Source organism: Phacochoerus africanus, chromosome 1 (genome assembly GCF_016906955.1).
Source record: "Phacochoerus africanus isolate WHEZ1 chromosome 1, ROS_Pafr_v1, whole genome shotgun sequence".
NCBI lineage: Eukaryota > Metazoa > Chordata > Mammalia > Artiodactyla > Suidae > Phacochoerus > Phacochoerus africanus.
In genome coordinates this window covers 188,176,954-188,194,682 of record NC_062544.1, presented here as the reverse complement: position 1 = coordinate 188,194,682, position 17,729 = coordinate 188,176,954, and the positions used below count along the sequence as shown (strand labels likewise).

The 17,729-nt window shown below is 38.2% G+C and overlaps 1 protein-coding gene across 11 annotated transcripts in view; it reads left to right on the top strand.

The window, feature by feature from the left end:
- The window catches only part of MECOM (MDS1 and EVI1 complex locus), a 583,264-nt gene that overhangs the window by 509,530 nt on the left and 56,005 nt on the right, over window positions 1-17,729 (top strand). For 7 of the 11 annotated variants that reach the window (XM_047786046.1, XM_047786037.1, XM_047786022.1 and 4 more), the window contains exon 3: window positions 12,531-12,665. In XM_047786046.1, coding sequence (XP_047642002.1) covers window positions 12,531-12,665 — 135 coding nt within the window. Of the gene's footprint in view, window positions 1-8,697; window positions 9,627-9,770; window positions 9,870-12,530; window positions 12,666-17,729 lie in introns of those variants that run through there. The other 4 variants (XM_047786054.1, XM_047786070.1, XM_047786080.1 and 1 more) reach the window with 4 other exon arrangements.

Below are 17,729 nucleotides of genomic sequence, written 5' to 3'. Positions count from 1 at the left end.
ACGAAGTTGATGGAGTTGATGTTCATTGTGAAGCTCTAAGAGGGAGCCATCTCTTCCTCATATGACCATAGAACACATGTTCAGGGAATACCTGGTAACAAGTTACTTATGAGAAAATGCTGATGCCAAGTGTCTTTCTTGCCACCAAGCAGCTTATAGGTAGGTTGGCAGATGACAGAAATATGCCAAATGACCCTAAATATGATAGCTGACTAGTGAGTGATTTTAATAATGAGTACTGAAGAATTTCAAAGAAGGGAGCCTGGAAGGCTGTGTGTGAGCTTGATAAATAGAACTTTGACTTCTTTATCTATTGTTTCATCTCTTGAATGCTCTGATAAGTAAAATGAAGGGCCCGAATGAACACAGTTAAAGGGCCCAGGTCTTCTACTCACAGCTTGAATTGTTAACTGGTGCTAAAAATTTGTTTAGTGGGAAGAAGCAGACAGTGGGGCCTGGAATGATAAAGTTGACATCCAGTTATAGAGGAGATTGTATTTTGAATTAGGAGGATTATTTTCTAGCAAATCAGGAACAATTTGTGCTTTTATTAGTATGGTTTTACTTTTTCTTCTCTCTCTCTTTTAACCTTTTGTCTTTAGGTAAGACACAGCATTGTTATAACTTTGTTACTCAGGAAGACTAAATTTTGGTATAAAGATGCCACAGAATTCAGGTCTAAAATGACAAGGGCCTCCATCAGTTCAGTGCCAGTGTGAAAGTGAAGGTCCTGGAGAAACAATTTAATAGATTGACCAAGCCAATGACTGCTCAGTCAGGATCAGGAAAAGGGAAGCGTCCCAGATGTTGTCCAGGGTTGGTACCCAGGTAAAGGGCCAACTCAGATGGTTGTTACAGACACATAAATATGAGTGTATAAGGGGTAAGGGGAGCAATGAAGTGCTACTCCTAGGAAGCGGCAGTGATGGAAATTTCTATCTCTACATTTCCTAAAAGAGAGTTACTGGTGCATCAATTGATTCCTATGGGGGAACAATAGTAAATCATCCAGTTTCCTTGGATATTAAATATATCAATTCCTCATATATTTGGCCATAATTAATTCATCTTGCCATGCAGTTCAAAGGTAGTTTTGCCTATTATGGAAAGATTCTACTCAGGATATGAATATGAATAAAACTTGAGTCCATCCTTAAGAATCTTACAATGGGGAGTGCCCATCACGACTCAGCGGAAAGGAGTCTGACTAGTATCCATGAGGATACCAGGTCCAATCCCTGGCCTTGCTCAGTGGGTTAAGGATCCGGCATTGCCATGAGCTGTGGTGTAGATCGCAGATGTGGCTCTGATGTGGCATTGCTATGGCTGTGGTGTAGGCTGGCAGCTACATCTCTGATTTGAACCCTAGCCTGGGAACCTCCATAAGCTGCAGGTGCAGCCCTAAAGAGATCAAAAAATAAAGGATTTTTTAAAGACCCTTTAACGAGCACCACTCATGATTTTAATAATGGATACTGAAGAACATTACAGATGCAACTGTAAAGTAAAGTAGGACTGGCTATTAACTAGGAAAGAAGTATGGATGATTTGGGATAGAAGATAAAAAGGTCAGACCCAGTTTATAGGGATCAGTGTACATAAAAAAGTGGTGGCTTTGAAGGGTAGATAAGACTTCATCTGAGATAATCAAGGCAAAATAAATTATAGTCTGAAGAACAATAATGATTATAATTACATTAATAATACCAATAATAATAATAATAGCTATTTTTAATTGATCGTATGTTATGTGCCATGCATGATTCTGAGTGATTCACATACATTGCCTCATTTCATTTTCAAAAAATAGTTGAAAATCATTAGGCAACTGGAACCCATTGAAGAATTTTGTGCTGGGGAGTAACAGCTGATGCTTGGGAAGATTAACAGTGTCGAGCAGGAACTGGTGGGTAGGTGAGTGATGGTCAGAATAGCAGGTCATTGTAACATTCTGACTAGAGGTGACAAGCAGCCAAGCTAAGCATCCAAACTAAGCAGGAATGAAAACCAGGGAAGGACCTGATACATTTTTTTCAACAAATGCCTGTTGAATTCCTACTACATGTCTGACATTATATTAGGCTCTGGGCAATAGAGACAAATAAGTTGAACCCAATTCCCACTCTCCTGGCACCAAAAGTCCACCAGAGGACATAGTAGAAAATAAATTTCTGGGCCTTGATAACAAAGACTGAGATAAAACTACTCTTTGTCTGTGTGTGTCCATGGCCTCCTACCCCAGTTTTTAGGGCTCTTGGATCGCAATGATATTTCACCCCTGTCTCAGAATCCTCCCTCTTCCTGATTGGCAGAGAACACAGTGGGTGGGTCAGAGCAAACTCAGCTGCAAGCCAGACAGAGACTGACATCTTCGAGGGTAGCACAGCTTGAGAGAAAAAAAACATTTTTCTTAAAATTCTTCTCTTCCATAGGTCATGGTAAGGATTAGGGCAACTGACTCTGGAATGGAAGGAAGAGGATAGAAAGAAAATTACTTATACTTTGCCTTTCCCCCAAGTATAAACCAGACTATCTTCCTCATTGTGTGTATATGTAAGCCTATTCTAACCCATTAGACAAACACAAAAACTGTGAAACTTATAGTGCTTTGACCTGTTCCCATGAACTCAGAGTAGTTCACACTCATATTACTCAATTCATTTTCCCAACCTCCTATTTAGGCTGATATTATGAAACTTTCATAGAAACCAACCCAAAGGTTAAGTGACTTACCCAAAGGCACACAGCTAGGAGAAGAGAAAGGTCTTCCAATTCACTTTTTCCACAAGATTGCAAGTCTAAAAGAACATTGATTTCACACTGGTGGTGTTCCTAAAACCTCAGGAAAAAAGCTGATCCTGGATTTCTTACATAATGTGCTGTCTTGAAAGATTGAATTAATTTAAATTGATAAAATAATAAAAAATTAATTCCTAACAGTTGAAGTTAATTCCCAAAGCCTTAATTTAGTACCTTAATTCTTTGGCCTTAAAGTTAGGAAGAAGGAGGCATTTGTTTTTTGAGACTAATTATAGTCAAGATCCAAGTTGTCCTCCATAAAATAAAAAAGATAATAGTAATTTTTGCTTGATGATCTAAAAACGCTTATTGTCTGAACAACCAGATTGATGCATTACATGTTTTTTGTGAATATTCATTTCTCAGTTTTACGAAAGTTTGTTTGCTCATCATTTTTTTTCCTGAATATATCTTTTCATGCCTATGCATCATCACATTGAACATCTCTACTTTCTGGGAATAAGAAAGAGAAAAGTAGTATTTTGTCTTCTTTTCTCTACCAAAATTTTACAATATATTTTTTTAAAGTTTTTATTTTATCGAAGTATTTTTATTCAAACTTGGTATAAATTTTTTGTTGTTGTTGTGCTTTCGCCACAAAATAACTACTCAGCGTAATAGCTTAGGACTGAAATACATCAAAATAGACCAACAAAAAATGTTTTAAATATGGCGGCCTTAATTGGAGTTTAGGAAATAAATCTTCGGTATAATAATTTATTCACTAGAGCTGTTGTCTCAGCAAAGTATTTCATCTTAGTTTCCATAGCACTGCTAGGCATTACTAAATATATTTAAAGTCAAAGCAAAAAAAAAAAAAATCGCTTTCATTCTGGTCAAAGATATTATATGTTAAGAGAATGGTCTGCATTTTTAAAGAAAGATCAGATAGGTGATTATGTTTGCGTAGTTAATTAATAAAAAGGGAGGTAAGTAATGATTCACTGAGGAAACTTCTGTCACAGTATCTATTATGAGGGATCCATGCTGGAGGGACAATAACGGGGTGCTAATTCTGAATGCACACAGGGCCATCCAACCAGGACATCAAGATTTGTAGGAAATCAACCCTCCAGCAGTCCTGGCAAGCCAGACTGACCCCAGCAAATGAAAATAATCAGAAGTAATTAGAAGCGTGCTGGACTGCTCCTCGGAGAGCCGGGCGGGAGAGTAAACATGCCTGAATCCTCGAGCCACTGCAAAGGCCCATGTCTGAGCTGTTAGGTGCCCTGACCTTGTCCACATAAAGATGTGATTTATGAAGTGCAGGGCACAGCAGCAGGGCTTCTGTCTTCTCCTGGAGAACCAAATTACCGAGGTGGAGATTAACATGCTTTCAGTCGGGCCCATTTCCAAACCAAGGGAAATTTTTTATTTACATTTTTTTTACCTTTAATTTCCTCTTTTCTTTTCTTTCTTTCTTTCTTTTTTTTTAAACAGCTCCCCTACCCCCACCGATTTAAAAAACAACAAACAAACAAACAAAAAAAACAACAAAGTCCATCAAGAGAGGCCAGAAATATCTCTCCTGGGCAGTTGTAATGTGTGTTGGTGACAGGACATTCAGCGCTCTTTTTGTTTGTAAACTCTTATTTCGTGTGACTGTTTGGCTGGGTCTACCTACCCAATATCACAAAATTCACCTCCAAGTTTAGGGAGGCCAGCTTGTGGATTACTCCCCTGATTAAAACATATACATTAAAATTAAACAAAATGTTACTTTTGATTGCATGGCTTTCTGATCTAGTTTCTCTTGCCTAAATGTGATGCTTCATTACAAGCCTTACTCTAGTAATAAAGAAGATTTGATAGAAGAAATTGTAGATGGTCAAGAATTTGGTAGGAAAGAAAAGGAGAGATAAGTTGGAGTTTCTGAACTAGGAGAAGTATTTATATGTGAATTAGTGGGAAGTCTCCTGAGTCCTAAAGATACATTAATTTTTTTTCCTTATCTTAGTCTCAGTTAAGCTAGGTAAGGTTTTACAAAATCCAGTTCTGACATGGAAAAGGAAGCATTGATTTTCTTAAACGCACATCAATATCCATACATGAAGCTAATTTAATTAGCAAGCAGTTATTGTTCAGCCAAATGTCAATTTCTCAGATTATTTCATGCTTCTTGACATGAACTGTATGCAACAGGATTTAACAGGATCTCCATGAATGGAACTGCACTTGAGAAATGTAAAAATGCACTTGTACATTCTTGAAAAGCTACAAAAAAACAGTGTTAAAAATGTCAGGCTTGGAGTTCAGTGCATATTTAGCCTCCTCTAGAAACCCAAAGCTGCAGAATTAAGGGAACTCTACTTAGGCTGAGGTTATAAAGTGCCTTCCTCTATAAACTAAAAACGTAATGTTAGGGTGAATGGGAACATACTTTATTAACTTTATGGTATTGAAAACTGCCAGCAAGTTGTCTTGTTTTTAAATATTGTCCTCTGCAGAGTGTTACAGGGCTGTTTGTCCACAGGAAGCCTATTAAAAGTGGACAGTGCAGTCATTTCATCTGGCTTTGGCTGGACTGCTTTTCTTTCCTTTAATGATGTGCTGGAATGTACCATGCCCATAGGGTCTCCATTAGCAGAACTTTTACTTCTGGGACAACCATGAAGTTTAAGGCTTAAAAGAGGCATCAGCTTACAGTCTTGTGGGAATCACTTGAATACTGGAGCACTAACTTCTTACTGCTTTAACTAATATATTGACTTATTTTAAATAAACAGTTACACAATGAAGGCAGAGCCAGTGGCCTTATTGGAAATCTTTGAGCCTTTTAAAGATTCTGCAATCCATGCAGATGGGAGAGGAAAGAAGGGGGTCTGAGGAGGGTTTATGCCCTTTTCAAACCAGGAAGAAAACACATTAACCTCTCCCACCCCAACCCTGCCATCAGCCAAAGGGGGATCTTTACAGCTCCCAGAAAATCTATCAACTCACACTCAAACCTCATATTTTCCAATGCCTTTTTCCTGGTAAACAACAATTAACAGAACAGGGCGGAAAAAATAATCATTCCTTCTGGAAAAATGTTTTTAAAATATGATTTTTTTTTAAACACTGCTGATGGATCACAGTATGTTCTGCTTTTAAGGCTATACATTTGTTATTGTATGTTCTCCTTTCTGCCCCTTAATATTTAGATCATCTGTGCTGATACACGTTTGCAAATTAAAACTGGTTTGAGATTATAGTAAAACCATTATTTTTAATAGCCCATTTGGAGGGCAGCGCTAAACACTGCAGAACACGCATGTTACTGATTACTGCTGAGCAGACAGCGGCTTTTGCAGATTAATTTGTAACTGGGAACTACTGTAAACAGATTTCACCAGAAATCCCAAGGAATAAAGGGAATTGGTGGTGGTATTTGTCTCCTTGTATTTATTTATTGTTTTAGAAACCTCCTGATGGAAAGCGAGTTAAGCGGGGAGAAAAGCAAGACCCCCTGCAAAAACCTTTTCCTCCAGCCTTGTCTCCTCTTCCTTGTCACTTTTAATCAGGGGAGGTAGTCAGGGTCTTCTCTTAAAGGGTTATTATTGAAATAGCCAGAGGCTCCTTTCCTGAAAATCAAGGCCTTTCCAACTACTCTGGAATTTCAGACCCTATCTTTAAACTTCCAGTTGTGTCGTCAGAAAAAGGGAGGTGATTTGCCTTTCCGTGAAGTTATTACAATACAATCAAAGAGGAGAGGGGGCAGGGTGGGGGAAGGAGAGGGAGAGGAGAGAGAGAGAAGAAATATTGAGATTTGATGCAGGTCCTTTAATCTTTCTCACAAGTTATTCAGTAGAGAACAAGACATGATGATGATGATAATGATAAAATAATGATGATATTAATAAAATAATGATGATGAGGCTAAATAACCCCTTATCTCTCTAGATCAATCTTCCAAGGACTCAGAGAGAAAGTGTTAACTCTCTTGGCTCTATTTGGGGAAGAGTTTCATATGTAGAAATAGCCTTAGCTCATGCGTGTGTCTGAGGGTCTGGACTGTAGGGTGTGCACGCGACCGGGCTTGAGGCTCCGGAAGGCTCGGGATCTTGCGCGAAGCAGAGGGCAAAGCCCCGCTGCCCGCCCCGGGAGGGCGGCGGCGGGTTCACCTGGGTGGCTGGAGCCGCAGGCGCTGCGACTTAATTCGGGGCGCAACGCCATCTACCGTCCTCCTGACGCACATGCAAGTACCCAGACCTTGAAAGTCGCCCCGCCTTCCCGACCCAAACCCAATATAAGGGAAAAAACTCAGAGGCCCTTTCCACGAAATCTTAATTTAGCCAGGACCTGCCACTGATTCCACATGACCTTTTGTTTATACGCCGACGTTTCCTCCTTTTCAGAAAAGCTTTGTGAAGGGCAGGGAGGTGGGGGCCAGGGACTAGGGCGGGGGATTGGGGTGTTGAGCTCTCAGACCCCCTGATCAGGCCGCACTGTCTGAAGCAATCGGTTCCCCAGATTACTTGTATTTAATACACAATGCATCATAAAACAAATCCCTCATCCTGACAGGAAGAAAATAGAACAGCTCATAGCTCGAGCCGGTCCAATTTATAGCTAAATTAAAAAAAAAAAAAAAAAAAAGGCTCCTACAATGGGCAAGTTGAGGAAGGGCAGGAAATCAATGGCAGCAAACCCGGAGCTCTTAAAGGTTCTCAAGCGCCGAACTCTATGGGAATATCTGACTGGGTTTTAGGTTATTTACAAAGGATTTTTCCTGTCCTACCTACCACTGCTGTGCGACTTTCCCTCAAACAATGGCCATTATCTGAAATAACAGTTCAATGTCACAGATAACAGGCCACCGAAATGAATTAGTCACCACCTCTTGTCATTTTCTACCCGCCCCCCAACATCCCTCCTTTTTGTTACTATTTTCGTTTTTAAATCAGCATTTTGGGGAAATACAGATCTACTAGGTTTATGCGTCTGTTTGCACTTGGAGAAAACAAAAGGGACTTGTACTGTCTCCTTTTGCAGAAGTTTAACATAAACGTGCTTTCCATTCCCTCTGTCTTCCCTCCTCCCCCTCAAGTGTCCCTTGACTGGCTTACTTTGCTTAACTTTCCATTGTTGAGCTGAGAAGTTGGATTTTGTCCATTTGTTTTTATGAATGGGGTTCTGTGATAAAAAGTGTTTATTTCCATTTAACCAATGGATTTTAACTAAAATTTCCAAGGATGGCTAAAGTAAATCCTAGACCCTTTTTATTTTTTCACCCATTCCCTATATTCTTTCTCCTACTGTTGTTTCTGAAATGTGTTGATAAAAACTCACTATATGTCTTAGAAAGTTATTCATCACCATGTAGTCTCCCTCACCCCGACAACATTTATGATGTTAAAAGTTAAAAAATAATCTGTTATCAAATTGCTTAATTCCTCTTTGGGGCGTTCATGATGTTTTATTTAATGTATCAAAGAATATGGCAAAAACTCACCAGACATTTGCCAACCTCTCTAAGCCCCATAATACACTCTATTTGGTCAGGTTATATGCGAATAATGTTTCAGATTTTTAAAATCCTTCTTCTAAGAAATATGATTTAAAAAATAGCATGCTCTTCTGTTGACCTAACTATATGATAATGGAGGGAATAGAGTAAGAAATTTCAATGATAATAAGTACTTAGCAGGAAACTGGAAATGTCTTTTTCAACTTTTTAGATTACTGTTTTCTGAGAATTTCCTGGCTAATTATGTTTAGCAGAAGCCAGCCTCTCAACCTTAAATCTCATCCTCGCCCCCTCCAGCGCCCCCCCATTGCACACACCCTCACACCCCGAAAGCACTTCTCCACCCATCACTCCCATCCCCCAACACACACACACACACACACACTCACGCACGCACGCACACACTTATGCTCTCGGACACCCGAAACAGAGGATATTTCCCTGGGGAAAGAAATCCTGCCTGGCGAGATCTCCCCATTGGTTGTTTACCCGGAGAAATCTACATGTTTAAGGGGGATGGTGCATCCATAATCAGTCTGTCCCTATAGGTCTGGGTCTTGGCGACCTTTTTGTGACCTCTCCCGCCGGAGGAGGCTGCTGTCACTTTAAAAATTTACCGAAGAGGATCTTTCTGGGCGGCGGGAGATAGCTCCCTTTCTCCCTCGCCCCGGGTTCTTTCTGGATGGCCGAGCAGATCCTCTTTAAAGAGACAGTTCATGAAATAGAAACCCGGCGGCAGAGCTAGGAGTTGCGAAAGGGGACGATCCCGTGAGGGCTAGGACCGGGGAAGGCGCAGCGGAGGATCAGAAAGGGGGCTAGAGCTTCCCTCGCCTTCCCAGGCCCCCCACCTTTTCAAACTCTCCTCCTCCTGCCTGTATCTCCCCCTCAACTCCCCTTGGAACTGGGAGAGAGAAGTGGAAGAAGTTTTAGTGGGTTTCAGATAACTTTCATTACACATCGTGCTGATAAGAGCAAGAGAAAGTGAGAAAAGAGGGAGGTGATGTGAACCAGAAGGAATAGCTCGGAGCTCATTTAGGAGGGGGGGGGGGGGGGGAGCCAAAACACACCAAACCCAGGTCACCCAGACGAAAGGAGACTTCATTTCTGGTCTTAAAAATACACTGTTGGCGGACAATAAATCTGAAACGCGTGGTCCTGGCGAGCAGATCCCAGAGACGGACAAAGTTATCAGAGACCGTTCGGAAACCGAGACGCGAGGCTTTTTTTTTTTTTTTTTTTTTTAAACATCTCGAAATGTGGCTCAGGATCTTATGAAAGGATTTTCATGCAGGAAAGCTGGGGCTGCTGATTATTTTATTTTGTTTAATTCTTCTGTGATTGCCTTTTATTGCTGAGTTGAGGCCATAGAAATCTTAAGGTAAGAGAACTCACTTAAAAAAAAAAAAGTCTTGGCGATGTGCATAGTTTGTTACTTCGGACAGTTTCCTGCCTTGGCACCCCTTCTCCGGGGCGCCCCCCGCCCCCAGCCTCCTTTTCCTACTTGCCCGCAGTCTCGCGGAGCCCTGTGCTTATCTACGTTGCCGGGACTGGCGATTTCCTTGTTCCTCCTGTGCAACGGTGCGGTCTGGACGCGTCTCCGGGGTGGGTCGTCTGGCCTTCGGTGGGTCTCTCTGAGGGCTGTCGGCCTCCTTTCCTCGCGCTCTTCTCCTACTTCCCCTCCCTCCGTGTGTCTGTCGGTCGGTATCAGGGACGCAGAAGGTGGGGTTGCCAAAATCTGAATTCCTGGCACCGGCCACGCGACTTTGGAGCCGCTTTCGGCCGAGTTCCACCTTGCCAAGTAACAGCTTTGCTGTCCAACATCGTGTGCTGCTTCGCGAGAAAGTCACATTCGGACCCTTTGGCTAGGTTGTGGGGATTTTTTTTTTTTTTTTCTTTTGCCGTTGGTGTTTTGAAAGGGCCTTTCTCTAAGGTCCACCTAAAGGGAATTCTTTTTTTTTTTTTTTTTTTAAGCTATCTTTGGAACTCGACAGCTTTTAAAAACACAGGAGTGTGTTAGATGAAATGACAGAAGATGTGTTACTTTATTTTATTCGAGATTTCCGAGACGATTAAGACATTTGGGAGACAAATGCAGTTCTGTTAGCAAATCAAAAGCGAATATTCACGGGGGGGGGGGGGGGACGTTACTGGGTAAAGTTAAGCTTTTGTCTTGGGGCAAAAATACGGAGAGTAGGAAAGTTAATATGTTGGTGAAATATTTGAATAATCATGTAATGTATATGTAAAAAGACATTCTTTGGAAATGAACCTGTTTTTAAATTAATTTCACTGTTGACAGTGGCAATGGCAATAATGTTAACACGGAGTAAAATTACACCTAGAAATTTTATGTGCAGTATATGCAGTACCTAACTCCCTGCCCGGCAAAAAGGGAATGCTGGAAAGCTAAGAAGATAGATGATTTTTTACTTTGAAATTAGCAAGTTTTCCATGTCTTTCTGCAAATATGAAATGGAACTAGTGTTGCATTTCACTAACTTCACCCTGTTTCCTTCATTAAATATTTCTCTAGTGTGTCAGTAGAACTGCCTTTCTCTTTTTTTTGCTAGTCAAGAAAACAAACAACAAAGATCAACAAGAAATCAAACAAACCAAAAACAACAACAACAAAAAACAGAACAAAAATCCCAGCCTCTTATTATTTTTAAGTGTGTATTGCTGTTGTTATTTATGCTCCTTTTAGACATCTGAGGAGGGGGCAGATCTCAAGTTGCCATTTGAGTTGCTCATCATTGAGTGTTGAAGAAAACAACTTAAAGTTTGTAATTTTATAAATGAGAAATTGTTAAAATCTTTTTCTCACTAGAGAGCATATTTTAACGTAGACTTTTTGTTATTGTTAGTGTGAAGAGGTGTCCTTGAAAAAGACTTGATGTGTGTGTGTGTATGTGTGTGTGTAGCAATTATTATCCCTATCTTCTGTTTCAATTTTTCTTTTTGAAATTGTGGGACTACTTATTGCCCTTAATTGCCTCATGGCCAAAGGCTTATTCATAATGCCTCTTGACTAGAGCCCTCAGAGCACTGGGCTTCTTGAAGTTTGTGGTGAGTTAATAACTTGAATCTGCAGCTGGGTGATTGCCTGAATTCTGTGCAAAATTGCTTTTGATTCTGTATACCCATGAGTTTAGTTTTAACTTTTATAAGTATAGATACAGCAGAATTCTGGGGGGGGGGAGGTTAATTCATTAATTTCTGTTCTAGACTATATTGTTTAGTCTTTGATAGGAAACTTCCTCAAGTTCTCATTAACTGATTGACATGAACATTCCCAGCCTTCCTAGTTATTCACCATCAGGTCAACTACTCTGCAGCTTTTATTTAATATTGATGTTTAAAACATTATTGCTGCTAGTGAATCCGAATAGCCTCATTTAAGTACACAAAAAAAACCCCTTAAAAATGGACATTTCCTATTTCAGTTTTTGTTTAATAGGTCTTGTAAGCAGTGATTAATATTTAAGGTAGGCCAAATGTAAAATCTTGTGAAAATAAAAATATACAACCATAAATAATGATGACAATTTACCACAATATTTTTATATATTTCTTACTTATTCACAAGCCAGGTTTGGTCTTTTACTTACAAAACGTGAAACTGAAATATGCATTGGCATGTGTTAACTAAAACTTTAGGTTGACATATTTTGCATAAGTGTTTACCAGTTATTTTCATTTGTTTTTCTTTAGTTTGGTCAGAAGCATCAATGAGACAAATATTATTATTTCCTTCAATTAAGGTTGTGATTTAATTGTTTCATGGTAGTGCGATGAAGACTGAAAAGGAATTTAACAATATTTAGATTAAAGATTTTTCACTGAATTAATTTCAAGTGCAAAAATGTGCAAAGTATACACTTAAAAGAGAAGATTGTCAGGATCTAAAATATTGACTTACTTGGTTTAGAATTATTATGTTAATATATATTGTTAAATATTATTTTTTGTAAAAATCACATTGGATAAAATTCAAGCAGTAGCACTCATTCATGCACAACAAGAAATTGAGCATTTTTTGAAACCAAGTAATCATTTTTTGTAATAATCTACAATTGCTTTTCTCCTTTAAAAGCAGTACCTTGACACTTCTAAGATAACTTACTATTATTCCTTCTCTACTAATATGCATGGTGTCTGACTTTTTTTCTTTTAAGGATTCAAAGGAGGAAATATACATTTGAATAAAATAGTTTCAAGCAGTTAACTATCCTAATGAAAGAACTGATATGGAAATTGATTGTTCTCATCTTCTTCCTTCTAGATCTTAGATGAGTTTTGCAATGTGAAGTTCTGCATAGATGCTAGTCAACCAGATGTAGGAAGCTGGCTCAAGTACATCAGGTTCGCTGGCTGTTATGATCAGCACAACCTCGTTGCATGCCAGATAAATGATCAGGTATGTTGTTAAGATTTTCTTGTCTTTCTTTGAGAGCACTAAAGCATCAGTGAAGCCTGAAGAATAAAAATAACAGTGAATTGCAGTAGACCTTTGTGGCCTGTTTGTTGATTTGGTGAAAGGTAATGCCCAAATATAAGATGCATAATAAAGTCATTTTCAGTACTACTTTCTTTCAGTACTTCTTTTGTAAAGTGGTTTATTCACCTTGTGCTAGTAAATTTCATAAATACTGGGTTTTTTTTAGTGTGATTGAATGATTTAAAAACTGAGTACTACTTATTACTAGCTGTTCTTTACCTTTTTTTTCTTTGCCATCATAATAGAGAGACATTCATAGAAAGAATTGAGCTAATCAAGAGCACTGAATTTATGCAGAAATTGGAAGTGGTACACTTAAAAGATTATATAGTATTTTATTTTAACTAGTAGGTAGATATACATGTATGATCTATGTGTGAACTTTGTTGATTATGCATTTGATTTGCCAGGTTTTAAATGAGAGACACTTTTACTTTTAGATGAATCAAATACATTTTTTTGTTGTTGTTTATGTGAAAAGTTTAAAAATATCACTGCTGAAAATTGCTTTATGGAGGCCCTGCAGTGAGGTTAATGTCAATAACAATAACTATGAAACAAGATCATGAAAATATCATGAAACATATTTTGCACTCAATAAAGTGAGGTTATGAATCTTGTAACTTGGTATGACAATCCCTAAAACAACAAAAAGTTCACTCTGTCAATTTTTGTTTTATAAACATCATTGGGTTAGAATATAATTATATTATCATCATTTATTTCTTTTAAACTGATGGTCACCTAAATCAAATATGTTTTCAAGACCATATTAAAATGGTTGCTTGGCAATTCTACTATGAAAGTCACCATCAAGAGAAAGAAAACTTTAAATTAGATGTTTCCAATTGAAAGCTGGTAAGTACTGCTAGTGTCATATGGTCTAAGACTCTATTTCAATCAATGCTATGAAATTATTCTTTGACATTTAACCAGCTACCAGATAATTTTTACTGACTAAACTGTAGAAGAGGTAGTAAATTATAAAATTAGGTTTAAATGGGAATCATTTAAAAATCTTCAACATCTATCAAAAATAATCAACCAATCAATTGTTTTTTTCCCTGTGCCGTAAGAAAACAAGAGGCATTATTGACAAAGGGAAACATTATTAAATTAGCTATTGATTATGAGCAGAAAATAACCCAAGTCCATCATAGGAGTTACTGTCACCATCAACAACCTTTTTTTTTGAGCACTGACTATTTAAAGATGCGAGAAACACAAAGGTGTTGTACATAGGTGTTGTAAATGGGTGAATTGTGCGTGTGATGTTTCCCAAAAATGGAACTGGAGGACCTCAAAAGGTAGCCTTAAGATGAAATAATGTAATTCTATCATAAACATTATTTGCTATCCATATTTATTGATAATAGGAGCTATTTCCTTAGATAAAACTGTTGTAGGATCCGAGGAAAGATGGTTTAAGAAGGGGAATTGTGGCCAGTGTATTTTTTTCATTTAATATTTATGTGTCTAATATTTTATCATAAACATACTCTTGTCCTTGGGAAATATGATTGCATTAAAAAGGGAAACTATTTTGTTGTTCCTAAGTATGAATTAGATTGCTTATTAGAGTAGGCATTTATAATTTTCACATAGTTACTTTTGACGTACATGTTGTAAAATGCATTGCTTTGGAAAGAACATACACTGGCTTTGTATCTTAATGAATAGCATGTTAACCTATTTTAACTGAAGAATCGGGGAACATAGTTAATCAGGAAAAACATAAAATGCCAATACTAGATGTATACTATTATTTCTGCAAGTTCTCATTTTAAACTTATGTGTTTTGCTGGCAGAAATCTAAGATGGTTACAGAGTGCATATCAAATAACGTAATTGTGAAATTGACATTACATGGTCAAGTAAGTTCACCCATAAACAACAGAGAGAGAAAAGTCAAAGTCAGATTTGTGTGATAAACATATATGCATATGCTCACACTTAACCCAGTTGACAAGACAAAAGAGAGCAGTCACCCAAATAGTGTATGCATATGTTATAAACATACTCATCTATAAGCATGTATGCACATTTCTAAAAGCCAATTAAGACTAGCAATTCCAGGCAGCTTTGAAATGTGAATGTTGGACTAGGTACAAGGATAAAAGAGCTGACTAAAGAGATTCTCTAGGTCTATTTTTTCACTCTCTTTTCCATGAGGAATAGGAGCTACCAAATGGTGAATAAGCACAACTCATCATATAATGAACTGTCTCCTTATGTAAGATATTATTTAATATCCAGATATAAAGAGAGACCCTGGATCAGGAGTAATTATTAAACAATAACAACATCCACTCACCTGCACAACACAAAAGCAAATGAAGCAGTCAACAAGAAACTGTAAAGTCTTCCTCTTTGCCCTGATTCTTAGATAGAGCTCAAGTTTATGAAATGAAATTTAAGATCCAGGCTATATATGAAAGAAGAAGAATTTCAGAGGAGTCTTTCAACTGCAAACTAGTCATTGTAAGAATTAGGGCATCTAACAAAGAAGGGAAAGGATGACCTAAAACAAAAAAGAGCGTTTAAGTTATAGTTTACTTTTACAAAGGTATGTATTTTTTAAAATTCTAACATTAAAAGATCAAGGTTGGTAATTTTAGATCAGCCTTATAATGACGTGAAGGGATCCTATAAAAGAGAATAAATGTGTCTGCTAAAGATGATAATGCAGTTTGATAATAGTGGGACAGTCAAAACACGTAACTGGATAAAACTCATGTTTAATTTGTTGGGGTGAAGAAATACTTAGAAACGGCCTGGGTTTTGATTTTCAGGTCAAGCTGATAAAGTATGTAATCTGTTTTGTATCATAAAAACAAAGGCTATTCAATTAATATTTTCCTAATACCTCTCTACAAACATTTTATTTGAGAAGATTTTCCTGAGTTTAAATCTTCCACGAGATTTCTGTGAGTTATTTTATTGCAGCCTTTTTTTTTTTTTTTTTTTCAGGCCAGAGCTCTGTGGCAGCTTGCTTTCTTGCAGTGCTGCCTAGAAGACTTGAGTTTATCGTTTTTAGATGTCTTTCTCATTTCATATTTTCAAAATTATTGCAGTGATGTTTTTGGAGGTAGACATTCTGCAAACACTGGCGTACCTGCTAAACCATAATTTCTAAGTAGCTGTAGCTTCTGACTGATATTCCTATTCCCTCCTGAAAATATTGTATTAACTAGAGTAATTTATCTTTGTAAAAGAAGGCCTCACCAAAGACACTAGTAAATTAAGACCACGGTCACACTCCAGTCATAAAATAGTAGATCCCTTAAAAACACTCAAAGCTCTTTATCCTTGAAGTTCTAATTATTTTTTCCCTTTATTCCTTAAGATTCCTGTTCAGTGTTACGTAGCTATACTGCTAGGGCCCAGCTTTTAGCTGGGAATCTTACTAAGACAGACAATGCTTCACCATTTTTACATTTTAAGGGTCTGAATTTGCCCCTGGTTGAAAATTCAGAACTGGCACTGAGAGGCACATCAGGGAAGGAGCAAAAGCAGTGAGTTGAATGATGAAAGTTCTTCCCAAAACAGGTCCTCAAGAGAACCGAATATGCAGAGGAAGCATGAAAATGGTTTATTAATTATTTAGAGGTTTCATTTACATCTACGAGTACCCAGGCGCTTAATGTCAAGTAGGCCAAACACCTAAATGATTTGCTGTTGTTGTTAACCTAGATGTTTTGATGTCCTCTCCTTTGACATCTTGAAAGTATCTCACTTTTACACACCGTTTTGTTGGTTGCATGGAACATGTTGCTTAAGTTTGGTCTCACCCTGCTCCTGCCTTTCCTCCATCATTTGGTACATTTCCTCACACCTCTGCTGTGCCCTTCACCTAGATCTAAGGCAGAGGAACTCATGGAGCCCCTAGGGACCTCAAATCAGGCAGGTTCTTTTCTATAATATGTTCACAAGTTTTGTGTGCTTAGGCACACTTGTGTCTCTGGACACAAGTGTTCCTCTGATACTTCTTCCTGGTAAAACCATATTGGTGATAATCAGACAGGTCACTATGGCCCAATATGTGTAAGTGGACTTTTTAGATTCACCCAAGACCTGCTTTTCCACTCATGATAATTAGAAGGATCTGGGTGTGTGCTTTGGGGTAGCATTTTCTAGGTGTGTGTGAATTCTGTACCTTAGGAGGGAACACAGATTCGTTCAGACTCCTGGCCTGCCCTAACATGGTCTCCAAGTGGAATAAAGTTCTCAGAAACCCAAGACATTATTAATCTTGTCATTTACACAAGGTGATAAGTCCTTTCATTTTTAAACAGGCCCTTGACAGCTGGTATTTAGTAAGTAGAATAAGAGACGTCTGCTGTTCGCTCTGAAGAAAACGAAATGTGTCGATAAGAGATTATCTAATTCCTGATGTATATTTTGAAGAAATAAGATCTAGAAGGAGTGCCTCTAAGAGAATACAAGGTCAGAATTCTCTTAGGGGATTCTGCCAGCTCCTTTGTGGTTGAGGAACAGCAGCAAGATTCTACAGTGTTTTCAGTTGGAACAGGCATTGTTCTCGTTTGTACTTTACCTTATAAAGTTTTAACTGCTTCCAGGACCATCACGGCCGAGTTGGCACACCCACTTTCCCTCCTTAGGTCCACATCAATGGTTCTATCAGGCTGCAGTGACACTAGGGTAGTATTATTAGTGCAGGCTTATTATGGGCTCAATTATCACGTTATTTTCTTTGGCTTTTTCTGAGAAAAAAAGGTATGCTTGCATCATTCAATTAATGCAGTTTGTGCAAAAAAGCAGGGAAGATCAGCCATGTAAAAGCAAAAGGTAATATCTTAGGCTCTTTCTGCTTTTTAAAACTGTTGGCGTCAACTGTCAGGTAATTTGTTAATTTGCTCTTCCTTTACAAGGATTTCTGTCCACATTTTCTATGACCTCTTTTGATGTTAGAATTATTATTGGCTTTGGCCATTTTCTTTGCTTTGCTTTTAAGTCAAGTTC